Source organism: Megachile rotundata, chromosome 1 (genome assembly GCF_050947335.1).
Source record: "Megachile rotundata isolate GNS110a chromosome 1, iyMegRotu1, whole genome shotgun sequence".
Classification (NCBI taxonomy): Eukaryota; Metazoa; Arthropoda; class Insecta; order Hymenoptera; family Megachilidae; genus Megachile; species Megachile rotundata.
In genome coordinates this window covers 2,271,258-2,286,220 of record NC_134983.1, presented here as the reverse complement: position 1 = coordinate 2,286,220, position 14,963 = coordinate 2,271,258, and the positions used below count along the sequence as shown (strand labels likewise).

General features: G+C 34.7%; 1 protein-coding gene across 2 annotated transcripts in view; it reads right to left on the bottom strand.

Annotated features, from left to right (window-relative positions):
* Nucleotides 1-7,954, bottom strand: part of LOC100884043 (odorant receptor 49b) — a 32,190-nt gene extending 24,236 nt beyond the window's left edge. Inside the window, exons 1-3 of one of the 2 annotated variants that reach the window (XM_076534516.1) lie at nt 5,950-7,954; nt 4,989-5,114; nt 4,771-4,891 (exon numbers count right to left, since the gene is read on the bottom strand). In XM_076534516.1, coding sequence (XP_076390631.1) covers nt 4,771-4,891; nt 4,989-5,114; nt 5,950-6,093 — 391 coding nt within the window. In that variant the 5' untranslated portion in view covers nt 6,094-7,954. The remainder of the gene's footprint in view (nt 1-4,770; nt 4,892-4,988; nt 5,115-5,949) is intronic. The other variant, XM_076534522.1, reaches the window with a different exon arrangement.
* Nucleotides 7,955-14,963: the final 7,009 nt, after the last annotated feature.

Genomic DNA, 14,963 nt, shown 5'->3' with positions numbered 1-14,963 from the left:
TACAAATTCCCCACAGACCGGCTTAAAAACAGCGAATGAATTTTCACTTCGCAATGTGCGCCCCCCCCCCCCCCACCGTTCTTCCGAATCAATTCCTGTATTACTTCTGGAAAGTCTGTTAAAACATCGACAAGCATTTAAATGTCTCGCCGGATTTTTCTGTTAGTTTGGCGAGCCGGCGACGCGGGTAATAGAGAGCTGTCGAATTTCGATTTTCATATCTGCTGTTTGCACAGTGTAAGTTTTAGGTTCCAACCTACATTACACTGTGAATTAAATTACTGTATAAAGAAGATTAAGGAGGTGGCTGGTGCGATGGTCATGATCGCTCCGTTCATATAAATCAATAAAATATGGCAATTAAATTAACGTGTAAATTATATTATTAATTTAACAACGAATTAAAAATATTAAAACGTTTCTAATCACATCACGTTTCGTTTATATTTTGTATACTTCTTCATTGACTACATCATTTCCATAACCTAAACAAAAAGTTATGGATCTGCACTTTGACGATTTTCCAAAAAAATGCATCAACCTCTAATCATTATACAGTATTGATTCGTAACAAGCAACAGTTTTGTGATTCGTGACAAGCAAATTTCTATCCCCTCTTCTTTGTTTAAAGTCGGCCGCTGAGTGAGAAATCCGAGAAAGAATGAGAATCCGCGAAACCGAAGAAGTCATAAATTTTCACGGTCGACTGAACAGTTTAGTGGAAAGAGGACAGAACATATATATTGTTTTCTCACTCTGATGCATAGCGATCTTGTCGTCCATTCATCTAATTCTACATTGATTCGTAATAAGCCACTCGCTCGGGTTTGACCAGTTGCTTGTTACGAATCCGGTATATTATACATAGACATGTTCCATTCTCAAAATTTTACTTGTATTAAAAAGGGAAAGAATGTTATGTTCTGTCCTTGTCTAAAGAATAACATCTCTGCTCGACCGATTACTTTATAGTTTACCGCTAACGTCGCGTCGTCGCGCTCGGGAACATAGGCAAGCCAAATAGTATACGTGATTCGTAACAAGCAACTCGCCAGACCCGAGCGAATTGCTTATTACGAATCAATACTGTACACTATTCTCTCCGTAAATGTGAAAAAGATCTCTAACGTAAGAGTAAAAATTTTATCCCCACTACTGGAGGGATTCTCCTCGGAATCAGTCAAGAATAAATCACATTCAGTCGCCGAAACAACGAGAATCAAATGTCGGTGAGACACATACTAATGCAAGAAAAGAAAAAGATTGCAATTTTCTTATTAATTACTAACTTTTCATGAAATTCTTACTGTCGTATTTATCTAGCTTTCCTGATTAAAATGACACCAAACATGGTATAATTACATTAACAATTGCATGTGTAACGAGTGAATAAAGTTTTTAACATAAAAACGGAAGGCGAATGGAAAAGAAAGAGAGGCAGACGGTTGAAGCGTTCGGCAAATATGCAAGAATCGCGCGTGTTCTGTCTTTTAAATTCAAAAATCAAAATTCTTTATTTTTGGTTTTTCATCAATGGAACTTTTACCATCGTATTTGCCTCGTATTTCTGATGAAAATGACACCAAACAGGATGTAATTTGAGTTATATTTAGTCATCGATATACGTACAACATTTGAAATTACAAATAAATATATGAAAGTAAAAGTGGTACAAACGGCTACAAACGAATAGGAAACAGCACCACCAAGAAGATTTAAAAAACTCCCAAAATTGACGAAGTTACCTCTAGGGGATTTTTTCAAAGGCCGGTACAAACGAACCCTTTGAGGTACAAACGAAAGTAAAGGCGGTACAAACGGGTACAAACGATGATAAACACGATACAATTGAAAGAAATAAAATTTTTAAAAGTCGGGTGCTTAGTTCAGGTAGGCCAACGCTACAGACCACAATTTTGTATCGTTTAACTTTTAAGAGTTTTCCCGTGCGACCCTACCCAAAAGCTGTATAGATTTTGTTTGCAGTTTGACAACAAGATTCTGTCATCATGCCGATTGCTGTCGAATCGACAAAAACTCGTGTTTTCATATCGTTTTCGATCATTTTTAACACATAGCGTTGACTGAATCCACGTTAAAAACTGTATAAATTATTATTGACGTCAATAACCTATTGTTGACGTTGTCGTCATTAACGCCAGTCGTCGTCAAATCAACGATAGTCATGTTTGGTATCGGTAGATTAAAACATGTTTACTCATTTGGAACGACTTTAAAATCTCTACATCGCACAGTGGCGAAAAACGGCGAAAACGTGGACAAAACTAATATCTTCGATTCTGAGATAAATTATTCAAATGTTTTTAGATAAAATGATTATATTAGTGTTACAAATTAATTTTTTGTGTTAAAAATCGAATTTTAATTTCTTAGTTAACTAATACGGTTAGTTAACTAGTACGTATGAATTTTTATCTCGAAAACTATTTATCGAAATTAATTAAATCTTTTTGCATTTTAAGCTTGAATGTTTGAACTATCATAATAATATTTTTTTCATTAGCAAATTCATTTTTTATTATCAAAAATTGCAAATAAATTTTATTTTTTAAATTTTTTAACAATGTTTAAATATCTAATATGTAATATCTATGTAATATCTATATAATATCTAATATTACATATATATATATATATATATATATATATATATATTACATATTTAAACATATATATTAGATATTTATATATATATGGGTGTGGATATTGAAATCTCACCTACAAAACAAGACATTTTGCAAAGGTCAGCGACGACATATTTGAAAAACGTCCGAAACTGCTGTTGTCACGTATGGTAATAGGGCACGCGCGTGAACATAAATGTGAATAACTCAGAAAACCGCAAATTACCGCAAGATATCGTTACAGATTTTTGTTGGGGAAGCTTCCAGCTTTCATTTAAGCCTATTTGGTAGGTGAACCGAGGTGAAGATCACAACTTTTACCTTACACAAACATTAAATATGACTATGGTTTATATGTCTTTCCATATCAGTGTTAAAAATAAACATTTTGTTGTGCAACTTACATAATTATAATGTCAAAGTATCATATAAACAGCCGATAATAGTGGATGAACATAATATTTAAAAAATAATGAACAGCATTATGTTAAACTTTAACCGGAAAAATTGACTTTAAAAAATGTTCAACTTTGGAGGCTCATATCTTCGAAATGGTAGTAATAAAGTCATTAAAACTGTGAAAACAATATGCACAGATTCCTTATAAACTAATTCCGTTAAGCGGATTTCAGGAATTGCGATTTTCATTTTTTTACTTTTGTCCACGTTTTCGACGTTTTTCGCCACTGTGCATCGCCTTTTTATTCTACCTACGTATATGTTTATAGTAGGTACTCTAAACCTTAAATACACATTCAAATGCGCGTGAGGCGCCTGGTCTGTGAACCCTCTAGTTAACAATGAGTATGTTTTGCTTCTTTTCAACTATCGATTAAAGCAGGAACATTCAGCTAAGATTATTGGGATATTCCATTTTTCATTTCTTTAAAAATAGTGGATAAATATGCAGCTTTTTTTTTTAGTACACTGTTGTGTTCGTGAAGAAAATCAAGTTATCGAAAAGTAGACATCATTATACTATTTAACTTTTTCCTCGACACTTTTATAGTATCTCTTATCAAATTTGAGATATGACTTGTCCTAATAGCGTGACACATCCTATGCACAATCTGTTGAAAAATGAAATGTCGAAACAGTTTTCATTGAAAAGGATAATATGCAAGAAAAAGAATTATTATAGGAAGAAAATAATATTTTAATTAATCATTTTAATGCACTTAACACTTATCTGGACTAATATGTTATCGTATCGGTGTTACTATCTGCTAAACTATATTAAATTTAAGGCAATTTTCGAATATGGGCAGTGTTTAATGTGAAAAAGGACTAGTGGTGGCGCCACTTGTCTTCTTCCGGTTCGTTGTTCTGTTACGATGCGTTCCTTTGAACGCGCAAAAAATGGAAACATGCATCCATTTGAAATTAAAGTTTATTTTGTGTTTTTTTTTAATTCAGAGCATTATAGTTTTATGTTCTGCTGTTTTTTCTAATTCCACTTGAATATTTTTTTGTTCCTTTATATTTTATTTGTGTATTCTTTTTAATAAATTAGTGTTATTTCAAGACTACCTTTACTTCGATTCTTATTAATTGATGTATTACTATTAATCTAATACATAAGCATAAACGTGAACATGAACATATCAACTCATTAATCTGTTAATACATTAACGAACAATAATACAAATATATATATGTATATATTTACCTATTAAGGTAACATGGTAACGTACAAATTTGTTATGTATTAATGTATCAACAAATTCATGTAGTAACCTGTTAATGTATTATCTCATTAAGACATTGTCACATTAACGTGATAATACTAGCGCCTTTACCTCAGTTACAATCAATATTAATATATTTTAGTTACGATCAATATTAACTTATTTACTTCTATTATAAACAACGTTAATATATTTATATTAATATAATTATATTAAATATATTATTATATAATTATATATATAATTATATATATATATTATTATATAATTATATATATAATTATATATATATTATTATATAATTATATTAAATATATTATATTTTATTTAATATACATACAATAAGTATGATATATAATATATTTACTTCAGTTGCAATGGTATTGACATGTGTACTTCGATTGACTGTAATAACAACATTTTTAAAACAATCTTACCTGCAAAATTAGTAACGATTCTATTTCCTGCCGCATATTGCTCGCAAATAATGTTGTATTCATTTTTCACTTCTTTATATATTTTCCAATCTTCTTGCATTATATCCAGTAAGCGTTTCATCTGCATTGAACAATGTATTTAGTTTTAATATAAAATACAATGTATGAATAGATACGCACACCGGTAAAAGTGTCTATACTTTTAAAAGCGTCTGTACCTGATCGTGATTATATACAAAATTTATAAACTTAGCAAGACACATCAAACTGATGACAAAAGGTGCAAAACCTTCTAAAAATGATTCCATATCGCCATCGATCCAGGCGGTTACCAACCCGCCGCACTGAAAACTCATCAGACCAATATTATAAAATATTATTTTATACAAAAGATACAATCACAAATTATAGCATTGGGTGAATCTTTTAATATGAAGACTTCAAATAATTAGTAAATTCCTCATTGTAGAAAAACAATTTGAAAAATGATTACAAGCTCATCTGAATCTAGCCCCTATTTACATATGAAAATTTAATTGTTATGTAAAAATATCGAATACAATACAGTAAGCATTGTTGTTTTAAAATATTTTCATAAAAAATTTTATTAACATTATAAAATAAAAATAGAAAACATAGTAAAAAACACAAAATATTACTAACGTAAATAGCCTATTTGCATATTATGTCAATAATTATATAAATTTTTATTCAAACATATTCTATTTGTAAATTTAATGAATTTATTAAATAAAAATGGATAAATTATATTATGTTATTATTAGCAATGACATTTATTTTCATACCAACACTGAGAAATATTTGTATCTGATTATCAATCAGAACGGTTAAAACTCAATGTTTATTTCTAAACGCTATCTAAAATCTAGAATAAAAGTGAACGATTTCACTGACATTAACTCGACAACGTGAATACTAGATACGCGATATCGCATTTTTAATATTTCACTACCACATAAAAAAACACGATTGACTTAAACTTACGTTGTACATTAATAATTTCATTAAAAAATTCTATAGTATAATTTCTAACATTTCAATTATTTTTCTTTGGATTTACTGACTGAAATTTTTAAATAAAAAATTACGTCGACCATCAAAACCGGATGTGTTACACTGTAAAAAACAATTCATCCACGTTTCACAAAATTGCTTTACCTGAAGAATAGTTTGAGCAGCAATAGTGGGAATAAAAATCATTCCAATTAGAAATTTTTGTAACGTACTTTGATGAGGCCATTGGCCTATAAGGCACAAGTAATATTTACTATTTTTCAAATACTTATATTGAGTGCTATCCATCCCTTCAACTCTGACACTTGCACAATGATTTCTTCGCGAAGACTGACTGCAGTATTCTTTGTACAAACCGGCGATGTCGCTCTCAAAGCAGACGATGTCATTAAATATTCCGTTTGAAGCGCGGTGTAATTATGTAATAGATATAATTACAAAAATTGATTCGACGAACCGTTAAAACAGACTGTCGCGAAGGGTGAAAAGATAATAGCTAATTTGTTGAAGCTATAGATTTAATTTCACACATTATGTTTCTGGAGATTTTGTCATTTTTGCATATGAAATCAAAGGCAAAAGTAAAAATACGATATTCTCCTTGAAGCGATAATGTAACAAAGTGATTAGTCTAAAAAATGGAAGCCAACTGTGGTATCCCGAGAAGGATAATACTTACTGTGTATAGCTTTAGCTAGCAGAAATTATATGGTTATGTAGATATGTGGACATCTGGATTATATGAATGTACAGCTTTCTATAAGGAATTTATATGCACGCAAGTTTCTTGAGAAAAATAAAACATTTCGATAATATAATTAAAAAAGGGACAGAAAATGATGAAGGTAAGATAAAGATAAATTAATTGCCAGAATTTAAAAAATGTACTTCACTTCTGCTATAACTAAAATATGAGAAACTGAAACATTAAAATTCTACGAAATTTTTATAGGAACAATTTTAAGTAAAAACTCAAAGTTTAAATTAAAATTTTTTGTAACCGTTCGTACGAGGTTACTCGCGCCGCGAACTGATCGCACGGATTTTTAATTCCGTACCACGAGGTTGTAAGTCTCGTGACTCGTTCGATTACGATTTTTCGCGACGCGCTGCTCTGCGGAATTAACTTTTGAGCAGTAATTCAAAGTGAGTCCGAACGAGTGACTCTTGAAAATGACTAAATAAGTCCGTATCGAATGACTTATCGAAAATTGTATTCAGTTCGACTGTTGTCTTCTGTTCGACTGTTAATTGTGATCTCTTCGAATGTGCGATATGTTCTGCGCAACTGTGATTTCTGTTCGAATGATAATTTTGTTCTGCCTTTAGCTCTCGATCGTGCGAGCTAAGGAGCACTGGCGAAAGTTTCGGAAACACGTTGATTGGTCATCGTTCGATTTTTGATTTTCCAATCAACGTATTCCTTGACTTTCTCCCACCCTTCCATTACGCCCTTAGCGCGTTTCTTTAGGAAGGTGGGACGGTACCAGAGCGTACGTGAGAAATCCGCAAGTCCGGCAACGTCGGGGTTTTTCCTCTGGGTCTCAGGCCCGATGGCCGTAAAGTACCGTAACGAATGTACCGCCGAAATGACCCTTCAGAATTACCAAATTTATGACAGGAATTGGCTATTGAGGACGAAACGAAACTAAAAATTTAACGCTATTGTACTATCACAGACGCTGATAATGCGGATTCCTCAAACGCGGGGGATCAGCATATTAGGAATATATACAATAGAGCAAACGCGCAGCGGCGCGATACTAATAATATTCGCGAAACGAACTGTTCACCGATTGTTTACTGACCAGTGGTAGTTAAGTATTTGTGTTTAGGAGTGTTTACCCAAAATTATTTGTATAATTGTGAGTAAATAAAATTAGTATTTGTCGTCGACGAACTATCAACGGCAAATCATTTCTTTTTAAAAAAAAAAAGTGTTTTTTATTGAGGACGTGACAGTACGAAAAAAGGTAAATGAGTATTGCAGGAAGTAAGGAAAAAGTATTTCTCAAAAATAGCCTTTGTCGCGGACCTATCATAAACTCTCCAAGCGGAATCCACACGTACCGTGTTCCAACGGTTGGAACATTTTTGATTTTAATGACTTTTATGCTTTTAAATTTTATACTTGTAGAATAATAGAGTTTTGTAATTTAAGAACTTTAAAATATTTATGGTTTGAAACTTTAGGGAACTTTAGAATTTTGTAAATTTGGGTACTATCTAATGTACTGTTTTGGAGTTTTAGAATTTTAGAAATATGGGATACTCGGATTTTGGAATTTTAGAATCTAGGACTTTTCGTTTTAAAAAATTTGATTAATTTTCTGCACATGTTGAAAATACTTAACATATTTATTATCCATATATCATTTTTTATAACAACATTTCTTTTCATCTCTACATAAAGTACATCAAAATTGAAAGAAAAAAGAAGATGCTAATTTTTCTTCATCTAAACGAAAAATAAATTTCACGTTGTATCATACGAAAAATAATTTGAGCAACTCAAATATAATACGCTGCTCAAAAGAAATATGGCATAGAAAAATTTTAAGCAAAAATTGGCCAAATTTGACTGATGATAACTCCGTGAAAAATCATCACAAAGTTATGCTCCTTTTTTCAAATTAAAGCTTGAGATCTCTACTTTAAGACCCTGTAGTTTGATTTTAGATTTGATGCATCACTACCACAATAACACCGTAAATGTGAGGTCATGTTTGCAATATTTAAAATTACAAAGTTTGACGGAATGCATGGACTTGCCACATTTTGTTTTGGCGATACTGTTTACAGCAGCATAAAGTCCAAACCTTCATCTTTAATTTCCAGTATGTGAAAAACCGCTACCATTTTTTTCCGCAAAGATACAGAACTTTAAAGAAACCCTTGCATTTATGGCATATACCGCCGGCATTAGCATTACCCGATATTCATGTCGAAGAGGTTGCTGGACAGATTTTGCACATCATATGGCTCTGACAAGATCCTTTTTTTGTGTGTATTTGTGTGTGAGTATGCATTTCGTCAAACTTTGTAATTTTCAATATTGCAAACATGACTTCACATTTACTATAAAATAACGCGAATTTGATCGTTAATCTTTTGGATTAACTCCCGCATTTTTCGCGTTTTCTTACTCCTTTTACAGTAATAAGGATGTTTCAATATGTTATCAATGCCTTTTTTTAATGAAATATTACTTGATAAAGAAAGATGTTGTTGGAATCTGATTGTAAAATAACGCTGCTCTATAACGAAAGCTAATCGACTATAAGTGATCGTCAACTCGAAAAACTTTAAACTCTGAATGTGTCTGTTCGTTATAGATTGAAGTAATATTTACAATTGTCTGAACTGAACTTGTTCTCTTATCGATCTTGTAAACCGATTCATCTCTCTGTCTTGTCCAATCTGATTAGCGATTGAGCTTCCGGAAGTTGGTCTAGCATGAATGTCATTAAAAGTAATCAATCAAAGTGGTTGTTTGACCTTTGAAAAGATATGACAGGTTAGTTTTGAACATTTATTTATTTATTTGTTTTCTTCTAACGAAGAAGGCGTCTAGGAGACATTTCCTCCTAACTTGCCGTTACAAAAAACAAACTTAACCTAATATCTTATAACCACGCCATTTATCCATACCTACATACATACAAACAAACCCATTTTCACCCTCCATATTTTCCTTACAACCTTTCAACCTCACTCCACGCTCCTATATACATTCCTATTCTACCACACTCATACACATTAAACATTATTCAGTCTCATAAATCTATTTTACATCGACTTAAAAAGGCACCAATTAGCCGCATCGCCTTTCGACTCCCCATGTCTTTATCCTCATGCAACACCGTACCACTGCCAATCCCAGTGTTGTTCATCATTAACACAAATTTTCTTCTTTCTTCATCAAATCTTCCGCACTCCCACAATATGTGCTCTAGATCCTCGCATTGATCTCCGCAAGGGCACTCCGGTGAACTGACTAAGTTCTTTCTATACAACGACCAACCTAAATTATAATGGTCAGCCCTTATTCTCCCCAAAGCACTAATTGTCCCTCTTCTCAGTTGTCCAATTCCCTCAAACCACTTTATTCCCTATATTACTCCACTCTGCCGCAAAATATCTCCTGCCCTTATATTCCCCTTGTCTTAAATTCTCCTCCGTTGACAATCTCCATTTTTCCTCTCTCACCTTTCTCAGAGCATCCTTCAGCGAGCATTTGCTAAAAGGTCCTCCTCTTCCATCGTACTTCTTTTTACAACCCTGTCTGCCATTTCGTTTCCCACGATTCCAACATGGGCCGGGATCCATGCAATACCTATTACACCAGATCCCCTCACCTCTGCATCTTTATTTCTTCTCTTCACTCTTTCTCCTATTCTACCAATTACTCCTTCCTCTTCATCATTTTCCCTTTCATTCATAATTTTCCTGACTACACTCAATGAGTCAGTAAAAATCACTGCATTTTCCCTGACATCTTGTTCCAATAACTCCAATGCCTTTCAAACAACCCACGCCTCCACCGTAAAAATAGAACACTTCTTCATCACTGCAAAACCGTGCTCTTCTCATTCCTCATTGCCTCTCTTGATGACCACTGCTGCCCCTCCTAATTCTCTATCCTTCATCCTCGATCCACCCGTATAAACCTCTACCGATCTTTCTCCTTCTCTGATCCATTTTCTTTTGATTTCGTCTAGCACTGCATTAATGGGGACGTTTCCCTACTGCAGTGCTACTCCTTTCTCTACCTCAACCCAATTTTCTATTTTAACATTACACAATTCACTTCTCTCATATACATATCTATTCTCAATTTTTTCCCTTATCTCTATGGTGTTCCTCCATGCCAACGTCAGAATTTCATTATCCACACTACTTTCCTCTATATCTCTATATCTAACCATTCCTTCCATTACTTCACACATTTCCTTATCCATTGTATAATACTTTTTAACCACATATCTTTCCGTTAACATTTCTATTCGCATATCCAATCTCATTATTCCCGCCTCAGCCTCCATAACATTTACTGGAGTTGACATTCTATAACCTAACGTGTTACGGATAGAACTGGCCAATTGAGGCATTTCAGAGCATGGAATGAGAATTTAAGGATAAACATAAGATTTAATGAATTTAGCAGGGTTTTCGGGGACGACTGGTCAAAAGCAGCAGGCATGGCGAGTTTCCATGCCTCGAAGCCCTACGTGCACGGGGAAACCTGTGGCCGTATTCGTCGAACACCATGAGTGTCTTGGCATGAAAAAGCACCATCGTAGCATCGGGGGTAACCAATCCGCCCGGGAGTGGTGGTGCTCACCAAAACACCGAGGGCCACTCCGCTCGGGAGAGGTGAGAACCCGGGCGGGGGCGAGCTTGCTTGCCCCGCGCTCCGGCTAGCTGTCTGCGGGATCGGTCGCACTCGAAGACGATAGATAATTAATTTTTCTAAGAAATGTACACGTGCGTGGTGCACGTGGCAATGGCACGTGGCAAAAGTGGCACGTGGCACATGCTCTGAAATTCCGAGGAAAATGCCAATTAATAAGTATTTGATCCACCGCGATATGCCGGCGAACCCAGGTGCGTACTTCGGCAGAAAAGAAAGGCACTCCTCGGCAACGTCTCCTGATGCGTAATTTTCGAGAAACGAGTACAAAGGCGCGGACCGCTCCGTTTGACGGCGGGTACCGGCAAGTGCCGAGCGACATCGGTATCGGCGCGCGGCGTGGCGGCGCGGCGGCTCGGCCGCAAAGGGCGGGCGGCATCGCGAGGATCGATCGTAGAGGGATGACCGCGAAGCCAAGGTCGACGGAGGGCACGTGGCAGATTTCGAAGAAATCGGGTGGTTGCTAGGAGACGTCGTAGGGGAGTGAAACGTATAAAATAAGCAAGGGCACCGGGCCCGCACCTTCATTCTCTTATATTTGTTGCTACGCGCATCATTCTTTATATTTGTCGTTACGAGGCTTCACTTATAACTTGTCACTACGGGACATACTTGTTTGTCATTGCGGACTTTACTTCATATTTTGCAAAGACTTTCATTGCGTGAGCAAGTATTTCGGCATTTGATTGTAATATTGATGTCTATCACTCGCAAACTGAATTATAATACGTTGTTATAATAATTGAAATAAACTGTGCGTATTCACCGTCGAAAAAATTGAGTTGTTCTGATACATAACGCATTATGCAACTTCTGTATCCTATCCCTATTTTGTTTATAAATAAGGTACAAACTTCCTCCATACTCTATCACAGACCTCATAAGCGCTTTAAAGATCTTTAGCATCACAGAGGGGCAAGCCCCTTTCCTTACACCTCCAATACATCTTAGCATATTCAGTCTTTTCTTCAGTCTTTCTATTACATACTCAGTGTGCTCCCTAAATAACATTTTCCTATCAAGAATTATTCCTAGAAATTTCGCACATTCACACTCCTTCACCGACACTCCATTAATCATGATACAATCTTCCTTCCTACAGCTAACACCCCTCTTGTTACCTATAAACGTAACTATTTGTGTCTTTTCTTCTGCAATTTTCAATCCTCGCTTTCCCAAATTCCTACACAATCTCCCTCACTGCTTCCTCCAATTTCTTCAAACCTTCCTTCCTATTTTCATATACCACATAAACTACTATGTCGTCTGCATATTTCAGTGTCTTTGCACCCAGTTTTCTAATCCCTTCCACTATTCCTGTGGTGTACAAATTATATAGTAAAGGACTTAAGACAGATCCCTGAAGCAAGCCTCTTTTCAGAGTAAATACCCTACCTTTCGCCCCACTTTGCATTATTTCTACCTCTCTCTCTTGTAACCACTCATTCACATATACACGCATCCTTTCTGGACATCTCATGTCTCTTAATATTCTTCCTATTACATCATGGTACACCGAATCATAGGCAGCCTTAACGTCAACGAAAGCAGCCACAGTTTCCTTTCCTTTATCAAGTCCTTCCCTTATATTACACATAAGCACAGGGTGTTCGGCTACTGGTGGGCATAATTTTAGGGGGTGGTAGCTGGAGTGATTCTGAACAACTTTTTCCTTTACCAAAATGCTGGCTAAAGCTTAGTTTTTGAATTATTAATGAAAAACACTGACCAATGAGAGCGCGTATAGACCGGTCGCGCGACAGCGTGAGCGATAGCTTCGAATATGACGGCCAATCGTCGTCGTAAACAAACGTATCGATACTGTCGGTATAACGTCGGTATAACAGGAAGCTATTAGGTAAAAGTTAAATCGAGTAATGAATTAACATGTTAAGAATAATATTAAATTCTTCGTAATTTGTGAATGAGAAATAAACCAATTAGTTGTTGTTTACAACAACCAGGCGAAGTATTATATATTATATTTATTTTATGCCTTCAAAAAGGAAAAAGAATAAATTCACGAAAATTAATTTTGTCAAATATACTAATGAAACAAACGAATAAATTCACGTTTCAAAACGAATGAGTACCTTGCCTATGAAATGAGATCGAATTGGAATAGAATATCTAATGCAGTACCTCATTGAAGTTAAATAAATCTATTGCTGCGTACGTTTAATTTTAAAAATACAGAAGTAACTTAAATAACACTTACTCATTGATTCATGGAAAAACTAGCTTCGATAAAAAATATTTGTGTCACCGGGTAGGGACAATGAACTCTCAATTTATTTCACTGTCTTTTTCTAATAATAATTGCACAACATAAGCACGACCTGTAAACGGACCGAATGAAAACGCGTGAACGATTATTCATAGATATGTATGTTTAACGATACACTATTCTCATTATAAGATATCCGAATTGAGGAATCGAAATTATATTATATTTTATAAGAAGACATTGTTAGACTGGCTACGGATCGCGGTTTTGTTTTCGATCGCGAGGCATATGTCGCGAACGGTTGCCATGCAACGATGATCTGTTGAACGACTGCGGCGTCGATCGACAGTCATCGTTTATTGTCGAAAGAAACGTGTCGAAATAAAATGTATCGTTGTTTTTAATCGAAAATTCCGTTTTCTTGCTTTCAAGATAGTATAGTTTAAATTGTTTATAAATTTTCGTTCACGTGTTTTCATTCGTCCTATTTACGTATCGGACTCAAATGTCGTGTGGACTCAAATGAAAATTAGTGCAAATTAGTGAAAAATGAGAAAGAAAAATGATAAGGAGAACTAATAGTGAAAGATGAAAGTGATAGGTTACAATGAAGTTTCTTGAGAGTTTCTGTATGGTGATTGATTTATATTAACAGTAAGGACTGGTGGATCGGACCGGTGACAGAGACGCATTTTTAACCGACTTCGAAAAAGGAGGAGGTTACTCAATTCGATCAGTATATTTTTTTTTTTTTTTTTTTTTTTATTATTATTATTATTTTTATTTTCTATGTGTGCCCGCCTATTACGCCTAGCTGGATGCACCGATCGGAACGAAACCTTTTGCATCTGGTAGGTTCTGACTCCCCATTGGTACCATTATCAAAAAATTTTTCATTTTTCAATTGCAAAGTGTTGTTATTGCAAAAAAACCGGCAACATTTGAAATAAACTTTTCTCGATTTTAGTGCGCTTTTAATATCTTATCACGGACATGATTCTGAACAATTTTGTTCATATAAAAATTTCGCGGAAAGCTTTAGTTTTCGAGATATTAGCGAAAAATTGTTGAAAAGTTTTGAAATTAACTTTGGACGATTTTAATGTCCTTTTAATATGTTATCAGGGGCACGATTCTGAACAACTTTTTCCTTATCCGCAATTAAGGGGAAGCTTTAGTTTTCGAGTTATTAGCAAAAAACTATTGTTACTAATACAGTATTCACTCCGTAAATGTTACTTTTGCCGGTCTCGATTGTATATTTACGGTAGAGGTCCTACATTTTTTGTAGTGTGCCGAACGTAGAAAGAGACAGCCATACAAAAGACAAAGAGGGATAGAGTTTCGAGCGTTCGGCAAACATGAAAGACTCGTGCGTGTTGTGTCTTTTAAATTTAATAAAAATGAAAATTCTTTATTTTTGGTTTTTCGTCAATGGAACTTTTACCATCGTATTTGTCTCGTTTTTCTGATTAAAATGACACCAAACACGATATGATTACGATCGTAATTACTTAT